A 22,543-nucleotide genomic window follows, 5' to 3' on the forward strand; every position below is an offset into this window, starting at 1 on the left:
CCTTTTTTCTTCCTTTTGATATAATTCAAGTTTTATGAAAGCTGCCTGTAGATACTTTAATTTGAACCAGACAAACCGCTGATTAATATTTTGTGCAATGTCCCTACCAATGGGGTCCTATGACACGCAACCACCAATCCTGACCACCTTATTCATTTAGTCATTACAAGGATAAGAACCTATTCTCTCCCGGAATCCTGAAAAACAAATAAATGTGTCCTTGCCCAAGGAATAAGATACTTTCCAGTGTGTATCAGCCAATATTTGTTCATGAAATCCCACAACTGTAGTGTATTGCCTGATACACCTCGAAACACATGGGATTAACTGTTACTCACAGAGAGATGTCATCCACATCCCGCCTACCGTCTGTATGTCCATCAGTCTCCATTATACAACACTGACTGGACTACACCATCACTGATGAACCCAACTGTGCCTCAGCAACACAACCTTCACCAACACCTCATCCGACAGGACACCAACTCTCCATTTAACGGACCACGTCCTAGCTAGGGTACAAGTCCCCATTGCAGGACTGTGATGAAATCATACTTATATTCCACACATCCCACATTTATTCATGAGCCAGCTTTCAGTGACAATGTCATATCAAACTGGTTTCTTTTATGCCCCAAACTGCAAGATTCTCTTCAGAGGCAGCGTTGCTTATTTATTTAGAGACTTTTTCATGTTTATATTCATTGAAGCTGTCTTTTCATTTCCAAAACAAGTATCTTCACTGATAAATGAAGTAGAGCAATTATGCTGGTCTCAGTGGTGGAACCGGGATGTTTAAAACGTTTTGGAGTTTGGGGCACATAATACCCAACACCGTGTGTGCAGTTAACATGTAAGGTGTCCCGAAAAAGGTGGGTGGAACCCCTGTACCCCCCACCCCTCCACCCAGATCCGCCAGTGGGTCTGTAAGACACCCCGTGGCTGGGTCAAATGGGCTGATCTGTCAGCCATGTTTTAGAGAGTTCACAGCAACAATTCATCAGGGTGCTTGTATCAAGATATTTCTATCGCTGTATAACAGCATTTCTTGCATGAGAATCTAGTTCCCCGTTGCATATAATTCATCTTTAAGTCCCAGTTCCCTGAATGACTTTCTGGTGGTATGTATTTACATTTTCTCTGAATATTCAGCAAACTGATGTTTTTTTAAAGTCCTTTAACATCTAGGGTCCACTTAATATGATATTATCTCTATGCCTCTATCAGTCCATATGGAAAGGCAAATGATAGCTGAGGCAGTTGTGAGGGAAATATTCTCTACACTATGGTAGTAGAGATAGCGAACGTGAATCATTCAAATTATGAGAGTAGATGTAATTGTATTTGACAAATAAAAAGTATAAGTTAAGAAAACTGTAGGGGCAAACATTACCCAAGGTATGAGAGTAGAAATACTTGCATGGGAAACATTCTTCAAAGTATGAGGGTAGAGAAAGTTGTATGGGAAACATTCTTCACATCACGAAATAGAAATAGTTGTATGGGAATACCGGTACTCTTCAAATTATGAGAGCAGAGATAGTTGTATGGGAAACATTCTTCACATAATGAGTGAGTGAGTGAGTGAGTTGGGTTTATCGCCGCTTTTAACAGTATTCCAGTTATATCGTGGCGTGTCAGCTTAATGTGGGAGGAAAGCCCGAAGTGATGCAGGTCTCAGACGTTTACCACTTCTGTGAAACCCACGAGCACGGGTATGGTGCTGACAAACCTAGAAACATAATTGGGGCGAACCGGGATTCGAACCCACGATCATAGGTTTCTGGCATGCCCAAGGGACGCAACTCTGCACAGCGAATCGCGGCGCGTTAGACGACTGGGCCACCCGTGCCCCCTCTTCACATAATGAGAGCAGAGATAGTTGTATAGGAAACATTCTCTAAAATTGTGACAGTAGAGTCTGGGACAATACATAAATATGAACATATATCAAGTGGTAATATATTTCAAATTTAAATATTTCTTTTAAGTCTGTCATCTACAAAATAAACGCACACGTTCTACCCCAAATTGATAAACTGGCTTTGTCATAGTCTAATTTGTTTGTTGTTTAACGCCGCACGTTATATTTCAGCCATTTGACTCGATCAGATAATCCAGTGATCGACATGAGGATTGTTCTACACGCCTCTTACCAAAGTCTGATGATAAAACTAAATACTGAATGTTCTTACTTGGAGACGACTTCGGGGTCCTGTTGCCTGCTGGCTGGTCGACTGAAGAGGTCGCTGGTGGACCACATGGAGTGGGTGCTGAGCAGGCCGGGGCTGGGGAGGGGCTGCACCTTGGCCTCGCAGGCCATGTCGTTGATGCTCAACGACGATATCGGCTTCAACCGCCGGTGCGACAACCCTGAGTCGCGACTCCATGTTGAGGCTAGGCTTGACCGACGAACACCTGCAATAACATTGTCTTTGTCAAAATCATTATAAATCACACAGCAAGTGCTTAACAAGCTGAAGACCAATCTATGTAAACGAAGCATGTTGGTACTGTAGGCTTTCCACATGCAACAGAGGAGTCTATTTCATTTAAACAAAGGTTGAGCCTGACATGGTGCACCTGGAGTTCCTGCTCTAAGTCTGTTCCTCAAAGCACCAAATCAACTTGACACATGCACTGCATATGCTGCATCCACTGGTTACATGTAGCATAGAGTTTAAAACTAAAACCTGGCAACAAGCAGACCCACTGCCAACTGACCCAAGCAAACCTAAACCCTTAGCTGTTATCGACAGATGGTTTATACAGATCAGGGCCCACTTGCACAAAGCGATCTTAGCGCTAAGATGATCGTAACTCCCATACTTTAACATAGGCTTACAATAGTCTTAGCACTAAGATCACTTTGTGCAAGTGGACCCTGGTCAGTTGTCCGGTCATGATTTTTCTAAGTTTGTTAAGCAATGAAATTGAACATGACAAACAATAACCATCCTGTTGTCTGTTTTCTAAATTTGTTCAACATCTGTTAAACGCACTGAAGCATAATGACAGATCGGACATGATGGTGCAACATGCACACACTCCAGCCTCTGCAACCTGAAACAAAGCTCTGGTCAAAGTCTCGGTAGACAAATGAACTGAACATAGAAAACCAATAATTAGAGTCCACAATCATGGAGTCAACCAAATTTAAGATTAATTTATCTTGTTTCCTCCTCAATTTGACTAATTTCTTGTTGCAACATTGATTCAACGACCAACTATACATCTGTCCTTCAAAGTCTTGTCCATGAACTGAGATACTGTCCATGAGATGTTACATATAAGTTACCCACTTCAAAGGGACACTGTCCCTCATGCTGGGATTTGAGCACAAACCGTAATGGGAAATAAATCTTTGCACTTGATGCAAAAACTAAATATATATCCATCCTAAACAAAACAACCTAAAAATAATTGACTTCTCTATGCCAAACAGTGTCTCTTTTTATCCACGGAATACTTATTAGTGTTTAAACTGAAACACATTACATAGAGGTGAAGCCGAACACCAGCTACAGCCTCCAGGGTCTAGTGGAGAGAGGAAGGTTGGTGGTTCTATACAACGTCATACCAAAAGATGGTGAGATGGTACTTTTTGTTACCCTGCCTGGGGCTAGAGTGAGTGAGTAAGTATGGTTTTACGCCGCTTTTAGCAATATTCCCGCAATATCACAGTGGGGTCCTGGGGCTAGATTGAGTGAGTAAGTATGGTTTTACGCCGCTTTTAGCAATATTCCCGCAATATCACAGCGTTGTCCTTGGGCTAGAGTGAGTGAGTAAGTATGGTTTTACGCCGCTTTTAGCAATATTCCCGCAATATCACAGCAGGGTCCTGGGGTTAGAGTGAGTGAGTAGGTATGGTTTTATGTCGCTTTTAGCAATATTCCCCCAATATCACAGCGGGGTCCTGGGGTTAGAGTGAGTGAGTAAGTATGGTTTTACGCTGCTTTTAGCAATATTCCCGCAATATCACAGCGGGGTCCTGGGGTTAGAGTGAGTGAGTAAGTATGGTTTTATGCCGCTTTTAGCAATATTCTAGCAATATCACAGCGGGGTCCTGGGGTTAGAGTGAGTGAGTAAGTATGGTTTTATGCCGCTTTTAGCAATATTCTAGCAATATCACAGCGGGGTCCTGGGGCTAGAGTGAGTGAGTGAGTATGGTTTTATGCCGCTTTTAGCAATATTCCAGCTATATCACGGCATGGTCCTGGGGCTAGACATTGAGGGGAGACAACAAGGACTGGTCGGCTCTGAGTTAGTGTAATGTGTGGGGTATCCATGTTACGCAGTATGGTATCTCTGTGGGCACAGGCAAAACATGTGTGACATTAAACCCCATTTCTCTTCACCTCTAAGTCATGCTAACAGCTCCAAGGTACAGACCGGGAACTGCAATCAGGTATGTCCCTGTGATGATTTCCTACCAATGTAAATGCTCTGAACTACATTACAAATTTGATACTTAAACATCATAAAAGTACATAAATAAAACAAAAAATAAAACAAATATTGTAATTGTGAACATCAACAACTAACAAAATGTAAAACCAAAATTAAAAATTGTCACTTCCGCAACACACTCAAATGACAAAGAAAATTTTCAATTTATTGAATTACCACTTTGAAATGATGGATCCGTTTCCTTCCAACACAACAAACTTGTTGAAGACAAACCAACCAAAGATCCCATCTTTGACAAAAAGTCTACCCTTTTCCACTCGAATCTACAAACACACATTCCCACAGGAAGAACCCTTCCTTTACCAAATTCTCTGATGCATGTGCTGTTCTCCAGGATCAATGAATAGAAACCTTGAGATGAAAAGAACAAAATACAGACAAACCCTTATTATTTCAGTTCAAAGCCAGGGCATGGCACGAATAAACCTTACAATTTCAGAGACGATGACAGAAAGCACAAATTGTGATAAAGTATTCTGAAGAAAAGCGTATGTCATCTTGCTGAAGTAATTTCATCTCTATCATCAAAGATGTCTTCAACATGCTTCTCCAGTAGATATTAATTCGTAAGATATCCCCATAACTGTTTTACTGACATCTACAACTACAACAAAATGGTGAGTGCTGTGATGGCAACATTTGCATTTCATCTAGACAGGTAACAGCCGTTATAGTTGGATATCTTTCTCTCCACTGTACAAGACATCATTCTAAGTTTCATGATGCACTCTACTTTCCCCGATACATTTGCTTCACTAAGTTTTCAAGACATCCTTAACTTTTTCAAGACTATTTTAAGATAGCTTTGATTACTAATGGATCTTTGCAAAAGAAGTGGCTGGCACAAATTTGGAACTGCCAGATCTTCATATTTTTTAAATTCATTATACATTTCTTGGCTGATAAAATTGGACCTATTTCCCAAACGTACAGAGACCATATGGTGATATACAAGAATCCAGACAATCACAATCTGTTAACAATAATATAAATCAATTTTCTAGCCATGACAAATAACAATTGTGCTTGCATATGTTCAAGCTACATGTTGCCTGTGTCAATTTAAATCTCTCATTTCTATGCAACTTAATCCACAATATGCAATAGAATTACCATACATCAAAATATTTGATCCTTCTAATACTTTTCATAAGCACTGCTAAAGCTAAAATTTATTTTGATCAAATTCTGTGACATTGATAGTTCAAATTTTAATGTCATGATCTCACTGGTAAACAAAAAGAAATACAAAACTAACACAAAGCATTATCTCTAATCCCTTGAAAGACTGAACAGACACTCCAGATCATACTACTTCATATAAATGTCCAATCCATAAACTACAAGTCTGATAATCACGACACTTCAACCGACACCCATGTTGCTAAGCCCCACCTGTGCAGCCAATGGCTTCAAACACTCATAAATAATCTCATTGCAACATCAAATCAATAATAATACGTGGATATCTCCATGCTCCACATCATCCCCAAATCATAAATACCAGGAAATCACCTATATGATAAGTGTTAAACAGCTTTAAAATAAGTTTATTACTGAATAAAATGAATGACATTGACCTCACAAGCTGATTGTCTATTAATCATCTCAATTACCGTAACAAAGAGGTGACTTTTTTCAGATGGCAATTTTACTTCTGCCACCAGTGCCATGAAAGCTGAACAGATGTGCTGACGTTACTTACAGACAACCTTCGTAGCAGTCATTCTAACGGAGATTTACATTCCGGTAGTGCTCCATGCATCAGCTACTACATATCGAGGGAAACTATCCAGGATTGCACTAGCGTTCTCTTCATCGCGCCCCTCCACCATCAACTGTCCAGCACTGATTTTCACTGATCGACGGACTAATCAATTCCATAACTGGCACTGAACAATCTTGATAGGAAATCCAATCCTTGGCTGGAGTTTTGAGGATGCATACAATAAGTTGAAAAGATTCCACAGTGATATGGATCTTAAAATAAAAATCAAAGACCGAGGGAAAAGCAAAACCTCGTCAAGAGGAGGGATCAGTCATCATTGGTGTCAGTGCTGGAGAAATTTTTATCGAGATCAGTGCATCCATTTGTCGTCCGTCATTCTATAGTGCTTATTGATAGCAGGCCTCGGTTGACAAGTTTTAATGACAGTGTACATTGCTTCACAACATATTCACGAACGTTTAAAAGCACATAAGCGAAAACAATTGATTTCTTCAAACAAAAAACTTTGGCCATTATGTTGTGTGAGAAGAAAACGAAGCAGATGACACGGGGATCCTGTAAAGGGTCCTCACATGTGTGCTACCACAGCAGTTGCGTGCTATTGTTCAACATACAACCACTCCAGCAGTTGTCCACCATTCTGAATGCTGCAATTAACACTAGCTTTTAAAGGAAGCGTCTGCATGGAACACAAGCAGCATCAGCTTTTAGCCTATTAATTGGACAAGTCATCAAGAAGACCATAAACATATAATTGGAAAGGATTAAGTGAGATGGATTTTCCTAAACAGGATCAAATCTTCATACACAGCTCTATCCATGGTGTGAAGGTCGTAATGAGAGTCACACAGTTACACTAACTCGTACAAATCCTCACAGACAAAGCCACTTGTGGTTTCCTGTACCAACAGAGGGGACCTACAAAGGGCAGAGGGAAGAAGACCTTTCTTGAATGTCTTTTATGTGTAACTGATTAATGTTGATTTGCCAGCTGGATTATTTTGTAAAGGCTGTGAACTATCTTCAGTGGCCTGACTAGCACAACATTGATGTGTAGTTCAGGTTCTAGTCTGAGTGACACCCTGGTTTGTCTGGATCAACTAGTTGTGGTCATGGATACCAGGTAGGTCACATTTTGTGTTCAATATCTTTATTATTGAGTATTGGTTCTTTGATGATGTAAATATGTCAATCAGTCTTCACCTAGTTAATGAACACTGGGAGCTGTCATAACTCCCTGTGCATTCTTTTGAGAGCCTTTGCCACAATTTAGAGAGTCATGCATGAGTTTCAGCAGTCTAACATCATGAACGATACGTTGATTAAAGGGGGTACAGGTGGCCAAGTCGTCTATGGAGCGCAAATCGCTATGCAGAGTTGTATCCCTTGGGCACACAAAAAACCTTGATTGTGGGTTTGAATCCCGGTTAGCCCTGATTATGTTTTTAAGTTTGTCAGTACCATACCCATGCTCGGTTTCAAATGTAACAGACTTGCATCACTTCGGGCTTTCCTCCCATAACAATAGTGTGATATAACTAATGTTCAAAGCAGCGTCAAAACCAAATCACTCACTGTTGATTGAAACACATTATAATGGCTACATAAACAATATCAGTGTGCCCCTTTTTTTCATAGGAACAAGTACTGACTGATAAAATTATATTTCAGCTAAATTAATAATTGAAAACATAAGTACAGTAAACTACATTTATAATAAACACGTTTATAACAAACTGACTGGTATAATGAAACGTTTTTTTATCCTGTCCATTTGCTGTTTATATGCTTATAACAAACTGTGGTTATAATGAACTAAAGTTTGTGGTCACTTTGCTGTATATATGCTTATAACAAACTGTGGTTATAATGAACTAAAGTTTGTGGTCCATCTGAGTTCGTTATAACCGTAGTTTACTGTATTTTGGTTGAAAATAGTATCAAATTGAGGATTCCTGTGTCTTGTAACACCCTGTTTATCTTACAAATGTGGTTAGAAATTAATGAGTCAAGTCATAGAATTCAGCATTTTTAAAAAAAAATATACTATGAAATGAGTTTTGGCACGAATTATGAGATCAAGCATAACAGAACATGACATCATGGTGATTGTGCCTCATCATTCAAATCACTGAAAGGAATTCTGACATGCAGGAATAATTCAAAATGATTGTACATCATATACAAACACTTGAGTTTGCCAAATGAAAATTGTAATACAAATGCTGGATGCCATGATCTAACTGCTTAAAAGGCTTTTGTTACATGGACTCTGGAGCCTGGTACTCTCTTGATGAAATCCTGCGTACGAATACTCTTCTTGAAAAACATCTCATTTTCTTCCGTTGCAATATGTGCATGGCATTCATCAAGGTTGGGTGGATATTTAATGCATGATAAAATCAATTTGTTTACAATTTGATGGGAAACCTTCACTTAAGTGCATTTTTCTACAGATTCCACAAATTTGAAAATTTGGTTCAGTGGAAAAGCAGACACCAACCACAATGGACTCTTGATATAACATATGGTTTTAAATGAAATTCCAACAAACCAAATCTGAAAAATGCAATGTTCAGCAAAAACTCTTCAACCACCACAAAGTGAAGGGAGAATAATGGTCATATGAGTGAGTGAGTGAGTGAGTGAGTGAGTGAGTGAGTGAGTGAGAGTGAATGAGTGAGTGTGTGAGCTGGAATGGAATAATAACTAAGATCCTGCACAATGTGATACTATAGGTCTGGGAACCTTAAGGTAGTGTTCACTGATGACCTTTAACTTTCCAACTTTTGCAGATTTCATTTAAGAAGAGAAAAGCGATCTTAAATCTTGTCTTGTATCTTATATCTGTGTGAGGAGTGAGGATTCAGATTAAACTAACTTGATGCCCTGCCACCATGAAATAAATGTACAATGAACAAACATAACATACTGGTTCACAAAAGTGGGTGGGTGAGTGGGTGGGTGAGTGGGTGGGTGAGTGGGTGGGTGAGATGTGTGAGTGAGTAAGAGGGTGGGTGAGATGTGTGAGTGAGTGGGTAGGTGGGTGAGACGTGTGAGTGAGGGGTGATATGTGTGAGTGAGTGAGTGGGTAGGTGGGTGAGTGGGTGAGATGTGTGAGTGGGTGGGTTGGTGAGTGGGTGGGTGAGATGTGTGAGTGAGTGAGTGGGTGGGTAGAATAGGTGGGTGGGTGAGTGAGTGAGTGAGTGTGTGAGTGGGTAGGATGTGTGAGTGAGTGAGTGGGTAGGATGTGTGAGTGAGTGAGTGAGTGTGTGAGTAGGATGTGTGAGTGAGTGAGTGGGTAGGATGTGTGAGTGAGTGAGTGAGTGAGTGAGTGAGTGAGAGAGAGTGAGTAGCATGGAAGATGATGAAGCAGCGACCCAGATATACAAAACTGGAAACGGCTTCACACCTTCTGCCAGTCCAGAGTAGTCAAACCAGACCATGGTAACATCCAGTCCCGACTAGCCCACCATCCCACCTCAGGCTGTATAAAACTAGAACAAGTGACATACACATTCTACCCAACTTCCTGCACATTCCTAATACCTACAATCAAAGTAAGGCTGGGATGAGTCTTAATTAACTACCCGGGTACCTCACCCCCTATTACCTGACCCTACCTGGGTACCCACTGTAGGTCTCAAGTTGGGTACAAAATGTTCATTTGGGAAGTTATTTACTGGAGCCCTGGAAAAATGTATTTTGATATAGTATAAATCGATCTGCTTCTGCATACACTGAAGTTGACTGAAGCTTTGTCTTTACTCAAACATATAAAAAGCAGAAGGAAAGTGTGCATTGTCAGAAAGAAATGCGAACATTAGCAACTTGTACTTATTAAGTGTAACCATGAAATTTTACGCGACGAACACCAGAAATAGGCTACCCATGTGGGTTATCAAACCCGGGCCTTCAGCGTGACGAGTGAACACTTTTACCACTAGGCTACCCCACTGCCCCAAGTAAAATATATGAAGAATATAAATTTTCTCTATTTGGAGTCAAGAAATATACAACATAAAACAAGTTAAGGACCACTCGATTCTGTCATATTACTGAAGTTAATCTGTCATGCCTGAAGTCAAAATATTTGCTTAACCCCTGAATATATTCTCAAAATCAAAGATATATGAGATCATATTCTTATCATATTGTGATTTCTTATATTCACATTACTCGAAATTCCTTTTAATGATTTAAGGGGTAATGGTGTTAATGAATATGGAGCCCATGTGCTTTAAAGATTTTAAATGATTTTCATTAAAAAGTTTTAAAATTCCAAATTTCACATTTTTGCTTCACACATTTAAAGCTCTGTACAAGTCTTATGGTGACAGGTGGTTATTTTCAGTTCCATCAGAGTTGTACAGCAGTGTGAAAGGGAAACAAAATTTCAGGGTGACTTTCGTCTTGATCCACATTTTTCGCCAGCATCAAAATCACATCACGATACTCTGATCTGTCTTGACAGGTGGTTTGTTTTGTAGAACATTGATCAATCTGGAAAGCCATACCATCATATAATGGAAGAGTCAGTCTCAGTCGTCTGTAATGGAAGAGGGCTAGGATTATAAGGCTCCTTGGTCCACTAAGGTTGTCAAGTCCACAGAAAACTTCGAAATATTGGTATGAAAAATATCAGATATGCTCTAATGGTTGACAATAGAGATGCACAACATTACCAGTATACCACAATCTGAAATACTAATGATTACATATCACAATACATTTGGAAAATACTGTTGTATTGCATTTTTGAAAATCATGAATGTTGTCATCTCGTTAGATAAGTGTCATGTTGAAATGTTGAAATGTTGAAATGAACAAAGTCTGGGTCTCATTCATATGAACGCGTACTTGATAACTTCCATAGCAATTTCTATAAGATCTGATCATTCCTTAAATAATAAAGATCTTGTAGGTCAGATCCTTTCAATGATCAGTTACCTTTGTTATTGAGTATTTGAATTTCTTTCTTCAACAACTCAAGAAAAACAATTCAGATGCCTTAACAGAGTACATCCCTAGATGAAGCACATAAGTGAGGACACTATGGACCAATTTGTGTTGTGTTAGCAGGGCCACAACGATAAGTCAGGACATGAAAGTAACACCACAGTCATTGATCCTACACTGCTCTCTGAAAGTGGAGACTCTGGAGATTTGGTAGCTTGCCGTTCTCATGTATTCATTCAACATATTGACTGCCAACATCCCTACAAGCCATTAGATGTTGTACCCAATGCAAGGATGGGAATTGAAATGACAGATATTGGTGACATCCACCCTCCAAAAGATTAAAAAATGTGCTTGCTCTTAGTATACTACTAACATTGGCAAACTAGCTTGGGCAAGTGGGATATCTTTCTGCACTTTTGCAATCACTGCTTTGTCATATCTATGCGAACCATTGCCATCTCTATTTGAACTATTGCTGTCTCTATTTAAACCACTGCCATCTCTTTTTGAACCATTGCCATCTCTATTTAAAACATTGCCATCTCTTTTTGAACCATTGCCATCTCTATCTAAACCATTGCCATCTCTATTTAAACATTGCCATCTCTATTTGAACCATTGCCATCTCTATTTGAACCATTGCCATCTGTAGTTGAACCATTGCCATCTCTTTTTGAACCATTGCCATCTCTATTTAAACCATTGCCATCTCTTTTTGAACCATTGCCATCTCTATTTGAACCATTGCCATCTCTATTTGAACCATTGCCATCTCTATTTTAACCATTGCCATCTCTATTTTAACCATTGCCATCCTTATTTGAACCATTGCCATCAGTATTTGAACTATTGCCATCTGTAATTTGAGCCACTGTCATCTGTATTTGATCCAGTCATTGCTATTGTGCTTTTGTCATCTCTATTGTGCCATTGTGATCTGTATTTGTGCCACTGTCATCTCCATTGTGCCATTGTCGTGATTCTCCCTACCCTATTTTCTGCATGTCACATGCATTGACTATATATAAGTTGTTGGGTCTTGGCGTGCTGTTGCTCCCTCCACCACATATCCTACATGCACAATGTAAGGTAATCATGCAAATTTATTGATTCCTTCCAAGCAACTGAAATGATTTTTCAAATGTCCACAACAACTGCTTAGTCATGCCCCAGTAAATCAAACATTGCAACAAATGAAATATTGCAGAGTTGTTTACTAATGCATGTAGTCATGTCCATAAGAACTAAACAAACAGACATTCCGATACCGATATCCATAGCAACATCTTCTTGGAACCTTTTCTGGTGCTACATGGCTGTCTCTGCTTCCTGATTCAACACAGTCCTGCTTCTCTTCCCGTCAGCACAAACAAAGGCAGGGGATCGTAAACAACCAAATCCAATCTCATCCGGGATAAAACAATACTCCATCACAACGTGCCATCACACCCAGGGTTCCCGTCAGTCAAATGCCATGCTTTAATTTGAACCTTAATGTTATGGAAAAATAATCCAGGAAACGAAACCTTGGATGAATTGTTATTTCATGGAGTCAAAACCAAGATAATATTTCCATCAGTGTGGGGATTAATTTCTTTTCAATTATTTGAAGACTTCAATGAACTTCAATGAACTTCAATGAACTGACACTGAATATAAATAGTGGAACTGAAAAAAATGAAAGGCAGATACAGTTTAATATATATAGTGTTAATTGTGTTTCAAAGAGTGTTAATGGTGGTATATAGTGTTAATTGTGTTACAAAGAGTCTTAATGGTGGTATGTAGTGTTAATTGTGTTACAAAGAGTGTTAATGGTGGCATATAGTGTTAAAAAGAGTGTTAATGGTGGCATATAGTGCTAATTGTGTTATATAAAGAGTGTTAATGGTGTTATATAGTGCTAATTGTGTTATATAGATATATAGAGTGCTAATACTATCATATAGAGCATTAATGATGTTATACTGAATGCTAATATTGTTCCATGGAGTGCAAATTTTGTTCTTTAGAGTGCTAATTGTATCATATAGCATGCTATTTTTATCACATGGTGCATTAATGGTGTTATATAGTGCTGAAGGTGTTCTCAGAGCGGTAATTGTATTCTCCAGAGTGGAAATTGTGTTATATGGAGTAATAATTGTGTTATGTGGAGTGGTAATTGTGTTATATAGAGTGGTAATTGTGTTATATAGAGTGGTAATTGTGTTATATAGAGCATTAATGGTGTTATATACAGTGTTTATGATGTTATATATAGTGCTACTTGTGTTATATAAAGTGAGAAGTGCAACCAGTTTAGGGAGTGCCAATTAACAGGTGTGCAAGAGAGATTTGACTTAGTGGACTTACTGCTGCTTTAAACAGTGCTTCATTGATCACATCACATCAGCCGACAGAGGAGGTACCAACTAGAAACAACTGCAACCCATGAGCACAGCAATGGTGCTGCCACTGACTCAGTTCGGTCTTAAGATGGCCTCATAAGCTTCTTAAAGATTTTAAAAATTCACATTTCCAAATCCAAACGCTGGTTCTGGTATTTTGTTCACCCATACAGATAAACATTCTTGCTATTTTCAATTCCAATCATAAACCCATCACCGTATCACCCTACATCGCATTAGGTTCCTGACAACCTCGAGTAAACCTAGTAACCAGCTCATCTTCCAAACCTAGGTTTTGTAATGGGTCACTTCTAATCCTACTTTGAGGTTTTACAATTAACGTTTTATAAACTTGCCTCTTGGTATGAACACAATTGTGTTTGATGATTGGTTAAAAGTAACAATTTTTTCACATGAAAATTCCATGAAGTGAATGGACCCTGCAACCTCACATATCGTGTTAAGTTTTGTAACCCACTGTAACTACCGGGACAGGTGATGAGTTGTTCCATTTTACATGTCATAACTACAGCTGGTCCATGATCGAACACACCCTTTGATCGAATTCCTTATATACCGCGACACACTATTGTTTCACTATAAGATACGTTGATGTTTTCTTATTTTTTCTGGTATTTCTTGCATTTAGACAGTTCATAAGTTGGATAAGACACGCCTCCTCGGTTTTGGTTGAAAATGTTAAACCTTTTGCTCACAGTTTTACATTTTCAACCCAAACCGAGGAGGCGTGTCTCATCCTTTACTTACAGTTCTGACATGTGAAGGCAAACCTATGTTGAGGTGAGACAGTCTTTATTCACCCAGTATACTACACACCTTGGTGGGGATTGCCACAGGTTACACCCAAGCATTACATAAGTAACTGGGTTTGAAAAATAGCTTCATTAGTATGAAAGTTACTTGATAAAAAACACTCAAACAAACAATATTTTTAAAACTTTTCTTGAAAAACTCTTTTTTGTAACACTTCTACATAGATAACTTAATAAGAATATTTGGAAACCTTGCAATTCTCTGATGAATCCCAGAAAGAGGATGAGCAAGCACAAGATGAGATGTTGATGGTATCTGAAGACAAAAACTGAACATTGTACAGTGCTGGCTCGTTGACTCCAACACAGAGATTTAATTACATGCAACATTTCTATATGTTTTTATATCCCTGACATTCATCACCCTACTTTCTGAGCACAAATTGTATGAAAACAAAGTAGAAACGTGGAACCTCAAAGAACATATACATTACCAGGGCTAATAATTCTCAAAGTAGAAACGTGGAACCTCAACAAACATATACATTACCATGGCTAATAATTCTCAAAGTAGAAACGTGGAACCTCAATGAACATATACATGACCAGGGCTAATAATTCTCAAAGTAGAAACGTGGAACCTCAACGAACATATACATTACCAGGGCTAATAATTCTCAAAGTAGAAACGTGGAACCTCAACAAACATATACATTACCAGGGCTAATAATTCTCAAAGTAGAAACGTGGAACCTCAACGAACATATACATTACCAGGGCTAATAATTCTCAAAGGTCATCAGCATCAGATCCCTTCTTCCTGAAGGAAGACTACCGTATATCTTCCAACTGAATACCAAAATCAGTAAAGGCAACAAAACGATGGCTCTGAAAATGCTTGAACTACTGTAAGGAAGAGAGTTTATGGATGTCAACTTCTTTATTATGAGGAACACAACGTTTCACAAAGATTCACCTGATGAAGGAGTAAATATATACTCCGAAACATTGTGTTCTCATAATGTAGAAGTTGACATCCATAGATTCTCTTCCTTATGTGTATCACTTCTAAATGCCATTTTCAGATTTCGGATTGCGTCGATAATACGATTACTACTCCCTTGTTGTCATCCACGATTTCTGGTATAACCCTACACTTGTGTATTTGTCGTCATTCATTTGATGCTCAGTTAATGAATTTATTACAGGTATAGTTAGTGGAAGCACCGAATACCTGACGAAGGTTCCCATTTGGCATTTATTGTGTCTGGCGTAATTATTCAATCTAAATCCAGGTTTGAAGTGAGGTGAAATGTGTGTTATGTAATATGCACGTTGGCAGCCCAGCAAGAGATGAATGATCAGTTGATTTACTTTTTTGTGTAAATCAGCAGATTGTTCGTAGTTATCAAAGGATTAACAGAAAATACATTGATTGATTAATCACTGTTATCTTGCGCGGTGGATATCTCAAAAGTGAGTGTTTACATGTCTAGGTTTACTAAAACAAAGGAAATACACTCATATCCTTGCGTGAAGTGCCGACGTAAAAGCAACATACTTTGTTCAAAGGGTTAACCGATAATACGTTGATTAATTGCTCATTGTTATCTAACTCAATTGACTTTTTTAGGAACCGTGGACGTTATGAAAATAGTTGTCACGTGGGCTTTCTCAGGCGACCTTTGAGACTTGACACCTATGTGAAACACCTGAAACAAGCTAAGTGATCAGTTGAGAAACGAACACAGGTTATAATATCCCGAAACGGTATATATATTTTAAAATATTTGATTGTTACAGAGACATGTGACATCGAATACATTTCTTTGTACAGCTGCAGACGTTTGGGATATTGTTCCTTTGTGTGGATATTCGCGGATACATTCCTCGAACAAGGAAGCTGCCTAAAACTATACACATAAATTTGGTAGGTTGTAATTATGATATTCGCATTTTGTTTTCCTTCATTTGCGGTAGCATTGGACAGATTCATTCTTGTTCCTCTATGTCTTGGTTGGGAAATTCTTTGATGCGCAATAGATGTTGTTTTCACAAGTCTTTTCCATTGTATATTACAGTCAATTTGTAAAATGTGATCCTCTCAGGCAATTTATGAAATGTGTAAATATTTCAGTAATTTTGACTGAAAAATCTGTCCATTTCTTTAACAGATTGACCAAAATTGATTAAGACGATCAATAGGGCCTAAAAACATCACAATAGATTATTATGTAGGATTAGAAGCCAAACAATATAGAAATGGACTTTTCATCGTAACATTTTCAGTCTCTTGGTGATGATATTAAACATAAAAAATGTTTGGAATTCGTTGTCAATAATACAGATGGACATATTTTTCAGTAAATTTGTAAAATAACTGAATATTCAGGCGTTTAATAAACTTCCTAAGTGAAAATTTTGCACATTTTGTCTGTAAAAATATAAACACGATAGAATAAGCAATGCTCAGGGAAAATATTTACTTTGTGTTGCAAGTCAAAATAGTGTAAATGAAAATCTCACAATTACCAAGCAAGTGACTTATCAAAACTTCGTCACCATTACCGATGCTACCCACAAAGATACGTACATTTCCTTATTATTTCCAAAACTGTATTTCATTTTGTTGATCAATGTGACCATACGCCCTTATACTATCAATAAAAGTGACAAACGCGCTTACGAATTGCGCAGCACAGGTCACGAACTAGTCTAGGTTTCTCCTATATCACCCGGGTACTCACGGGAAAAAACAATAACAAAGGCAACAACCAGTCCCGGGGAATTGCTTTAGATCAGTGCCCCTTTAAGTGCTCTGCTCCTATAAGCGCTCTTGACCAACCTGTGGACCAATCAGGAAGTAATCTTAATAAGAGCCTCCTTATAAGACAGTCCATATTTTTGTGTGTATATTTAACATTTTGTGCAGCACAGGAAAGGTGTATAATTGCTTTGTAACTATTTTGGAAAAAGGTTTAGTTTGTTCTCTACTGCTCGATCCCTGACAACAAATTTAACTTGTGTACAGTTTTAATAAGAGCTCCCCTTTGTCAATTTTCTAAGCGCCTGGTATCGATGCTTTACAGTTGTCAGCGACTTGCTGTCAGCACACTGGTGATGAGTTCAAAGTCTCTGGGGAACTAGGTGCCATAATGGAGATCATCTACCCGCTGGGTTGACTGGTAAACAAACTGAAGAACAACAGCAGGGGTGGTTTGCTTGTGGGCCAGTCGGTTGTGTTTGGGAACTAATTACCAAGTTCCAGTTAAACCCATGATGCCACAAGAACACCATGTACAAGAACAGCTTGATGTAGCATGTTTTTAAAGGCTGCTGTGATATAGCTGGACTATACTGTTGATCGTTGCATATAACTGTCATAGCGACTGATTTACGACACCCATTGTCTGAAGAACATTTAATTGCAAAGGCTCATTCCTCTGGAGCCATCTATATGCCTTGAAACACTTAATTGCTGTTATTTATACGATGCTAATCCTAATTGTTAATCCCCATTTTTGTGTACATCGACCGTCTGCCATCCTGAATGAGATGTGCAAGTATGTCACTGATGAATTACTGTTTACATTTATATTTATTACTTACTAAATGTCAGGTGCATGACCCTGGCTATATAAGCCTTGGTCCAGAGAGAAAGGAGAAAAGAAAGGTCTTACCCTTAGCCTAGCTAGGGTTGGGCTGGGTGCTCCGGGGCACCTAGACAACAACCACTACCACTATGTGCTGACCTGGGACATAGTGTCTTTTGTATGTATATATCTACATGTATAAAGTAAAACTGTATATACCGCAAGCCATCGTCTCCAAGTTGTCACTTCTTATGTACGTCGGCCCTTTGCATATACAAGTATGCAAATTATTCATTAATCAATGTTAGACCACACGCGTTGTTACAACTCATATTTGTAATTTTAAAAATGGGAAATAAAACTTTGTTTTAAGACAATGAAACTTGTGCATTCTGAGGGATTAAGTGAAATTTCCATGCTTTTTTATTGCTGTGGGCAGTGTCCAAGAAACAAGAAGAGCCATCATCAGTCAGACCCAAATATTTGCCACTGCTAAATTGACAATGCTATCATCCAGTTCAAAGTCAAAAACAAAAACATTCTCTCATTTAAACTAATTATAGTTTTGTATTAATTTAAGAACATTTTGGACGAAAAGAAAACATACAGTTTTGACAATAGTACCATGGCAGACTGGCAGACCTGATAGGGACATAGCGTCTCTCATTTATATCAATGTAGTTAAGTCTGGATTGCTATTCAGGTGGATAGAAAAATGTATTAAAATATCTAATTTTGATATTCAAGGTGTGCAGTTTATCTAAAGAATTTACGATATGAGATTCGAAAGTAACTACAGTAAACTACGGTTTAAACGAACTCAAAGCGACCACTAATTTTAGTTTGTTATAACCTTAGTTTGTTATAAACATATATACAGCAACTGGCCGGGACCAAAAAATAGATTTGTTATATCTGTCAGTTCATTGTAAGCGTGTTTGTTACAAACGTAGTTTACTGCAGTACTTCTGGTCAAACCTGTATCTGAATTACAGGTATCAGATGGCACCAAACCAAAATATACTGTACCTAAAACATTCTGGAGAAATAAATGCCTTCAATTCCAGAATAGACAATATTGACGAGTGAACATTTTTTCATTGATCCACCTCCCTAGTGATATTAAACAACATTAAAATTTTATCGAATTTAAGCCTGCATTGTGCGAGGCAGTCAACATGAGCTCAACACAGACATTACCGGCTCCATTTGTTCAAGCTCCAACTGCGACACACAATGCATTGGCTTCATGCATCTTTACTTCAAGTTTTAATTCCTATCCAGTAGAATCAACATGACCTGAGAACGAAGATGCAGGTGATGCTTGTGTATATAAATATCTGCACCTAGTTCCCATGGCCAGGCCACAATGGAAGTGGTTTATTATCAGTGGTATTTTCAACTTCAGGTCAGACCTACCTGTAAGTCTTCTATATCAAAATAGAATACTTCCTTCTGATTGGTCTGCCTGTTGTATTGAATTTAAGACCGCACTTTACGACCTCATCACACACAAATCCATACTGTATGGATTTAGTTACCTTGTCCAAACAAAACGCCATCTTTGCTGACCTTTATTAACATTCTGAAAGACAAATACTACGGAAAAAAGAGATTACAGAACACCCGATTCTTTCATATTACCGGTACTATAGTTATTCTGTCATGGCGTGTATTGGGTGTTCTTTAAATTCTGTTGAATAGTTTATATTAAATGTTTTATATGAAAAAGGAACAATTTCAATGCCAATCTCAAGAGAAATTGGGAAACTTTGATAAATATCTAGAATAGTTATTACAGATGCAAATGTACATTCTAGTTAATTTGTACAAACTTTGCTTATGCCTACCAATTGATTGTATATTTAGATTTCAATATAGTGCAAATGATACTTGCCTTAAGTTTGTTTCTATGGTCAACAGAGTACCATTATATACTGCTATGTATACTACTCATCTTTTGACAGGGATAATCAGATAATGTCATTCTGTTTAAATATAGTCATTCTGTTTAAATATACAGTAAACGACTGTTATCACGAACTCAAAGGGAACACTAATTCCTTCTAACCCACGTCATCATAAGCATATATACAGCAAATGACCGGGACAAAAAATAAGTTCATTATATCCATCAGTTCATTATAAATATGTTCGTTATAAACATAGTTTACTGTACGCCCGACATATTATGAGAATCAGTTTTGTGTATCACAGGAAGATGAAACACTCATCCCTATCAAGAGTGGAGAAGTTTATCTTGTCCCTGCCTTGTATGTCTTGTTGTTCATGGCAGGAAGATGAAACACTCATCCCTATCAAGAGTGGAGAAGTTAATCTTGTCCCTGCCTTGTATGTCTTGTTGTTCATGGCAGGAAGATGAAACACTCATCCCTATCAAGAGTGGAGAAGTTTATCTTGTCCCTGCCTTGTATGTCTTGTTGTTCATGGCAGGAAGATGAAACACTCATCCCTATCAAGAGTGGAGAAGTTAATCTTGTCCCTGCCTTGTATGTCTTGTTGTTCATGGCAGGAAGATGAAACACTCATCCCTATCAAGAGTGGAGAAGTTTATCTTGTCCCTGCCTTGTATGTCTTGTTGTTCATGGCAGGAAGATGAAACACTCATCCCTATCAAGAGTGGAGAAGTTAATCTTGTCCCTGCCTTGTATGTCTTGTTGTTCATGGCAGGAAGATGAAACACTCATCCCTATCAAGAGTGGAGAAGTTTATCTTGTCCCTGCCTTGTATGTCTTGTTGTTCATGGCAGGAAGATGAAACACTCATCCCTATCAAGAGTGGAGAAGTTTATCTTGTCCCTGCCTTGTATGTCTTGTTGTTCATGGCAGGAAGATGAAACACTCATCCCTATCAAGAGTGGAGAAGTTTATCTTGTCCCTGCCTTGTATGTCTTGTTGTTCATGGCAGGAAGATGAAACACTCATCCCTATCAAGAGTGGAGAAGTTTATCTTGTCCCTGCCTTGTATGTCTTGTTGTTCATGGCAGGAAGATGAAACACTCATCCCTATCAAGAGTGGAGAAGTTTATCTTGTCCCTGCCTTGTATGTCTTGTTGTTCATGGCAGGAAGATGAAACACTCATCCCTATCAAGAGTGGAGAAGTTAATCTTGTCCCTGCCTTGTATGTCTTGTTGTTCATGGCAGGAAGATGAAACACTCATCCCTATCAAGAGTGGAGAAGTTTATCTTGTCCCTGCCTTGTATGTCTTGTTGTTCATGGCAGGAAGATGAAACACTCATCCCTATCAAGAGTGGAGAAGTTAATCTTGTCCCTGCCTTGTATGTCTTGTTGTTCATGGCAGGAAGATGAAACACTCATCCCTATCAAGAGTGGAGAAGTTTATCTTGTCCCTGCCTTGTATGTCTTGTTGTTCATGGCAGGAAGATGAAACACTCATCCCTATCAAGAGTGGAGAAGTTAATCTTGTCCCTGCCTTGTATGTCTTGTTGTTCATGGCAGGAAGATGAAACACTCATCCCTATCAAGAGTGGAGAAGTTTATCTTGTCCCTGCCTTGTATGTCTTGTTGTTCATGGCAGGAAGATGAAACACTCATCCCTATCAAGAGTGGAGAAGTTTATCTTGTCCCTGCCTTGTATGTCTTGTTGTTCATGGCAGGAAGATGAAACACTCATCCCTATCAAGAGTGGAGAAGTTAATCTTGTCCCTGCCTTGTATGTCTTGTTGTTCATGGCAGGAAGATGAAACACTCATCCCTATCAAGAGCGGAGAAGTTTATCTTGTCCCTGCCTTGTATGTCTTGTTGTTCATGGCAGGAAGATGAAACACTCATCCCTATCAAGAGTGGAGAAGTTAATCTTGTCCCTGCCTTGTATGTCTTGTTGTTCATGGCAGGAAGATGAAACACTCATCCCTATCAAGAGTGGAGAAGTTAATCTTGTCCCTGCCTTGTATGTCTTGTTGTTCATGGCAGGAAGATGAAACACTCATCCCTATCAAGAGTGGAGAAGTTTATCTTGTCCCTGCCTTGTATGTCTTGTTGTTCATGGCAGGAAGATGAAACACTCATCCCTATCAAGAGTGGAGAAGTTAATCTTGTCCCTGCCTTGTATGTCTTGTTGTTCATGGCAGGAAGATGAAACACTCATCCCTATCAAGAGTGGAGAAGTTTATCTTGTCCCTGCCTTGTATGTCTTGTTGTTCATGGCAGGAAGATGAAACACTCATCCCTATCAAGAGTGGAGAAGTTTATCTTGTCCCTGCCTTGTATGTCTTGTTGTTCATGGCAGGAAGATGAAACACTCATCCCTATCAAGAGTGGAGAAGTTAATCTTGTCCCTGCCTTGTATGTCTTGTTGTTCATGGCAGGAAGATGAAACACTCATCCCTATCAAGAGTGGAGAAGTTTATCTTGTCCCTGCCTTGTATGTCTTGTTGTTCATGGCAGGAAGATGAAACACTCATCCCTATCAAGAGTGGAGAAGTTTATCTTGTCCCTGCCTTGTATGTCTTGTTGTTCATGGCAGGAAGATGAAACACTCATCCCTATCAAGAGTGGAGAAGTTTATCTTGTCCCTGCCTTGTATGTCTTGTTGTTCATGGCAGGAAGATGAAACACTCATCCCTATCAAGAGTGGAGAAGTT

At 38.7% G+C, this 22,543-nt stretch overlaps 1 protein-coding gene across 4 annotated transcripts in view; it reads right to left on the bottom strand.

Annotated features, from left to right (window-relative positions):
* The window catches only part of LOC124117231 (cyclic nucleotide-gated cation channel beta-3-like), a 303,270-nt gene that overhangs the window by 126,039 nt on the left and 154,688 nt on the right, over positions 1–22,543 (bottom strand). For 3 of the 4 annotated variants that reach the window (XM_048397873.1, XM_048397872.1, XM_048397874.1), the window contains one exon: positions 2,196–2,418. In XM_048397873.1, the coding sequence (XP_048253830.1) occupies positions 2,196–2,418 (223 nt within the window). Of the gene's footprint in view, positions 1–2,195; positions 2,419–6,175; positions 6,602–22,543 lie in introns of those variants that run through there. The other variant, XM_048397875.1, reaches the window with a different exon arrangement.

This window comes from Haliotis rufescens, unplaced genomic scaffold (genome assembly GCF_023055435.1).
Source record: "Haliotis rufescens isolate VD_foot unplaced genomic scaffold, xgHalRufe1.0.p SCAF_17, whole genome shotgun sequence".
Taxonomy (NCBI): Eukaryota; Metazoa; Mollusca; class Gastropoda; order Lepetellida; family Haliotidae; genus Haliotis; species Haliotis rufescens.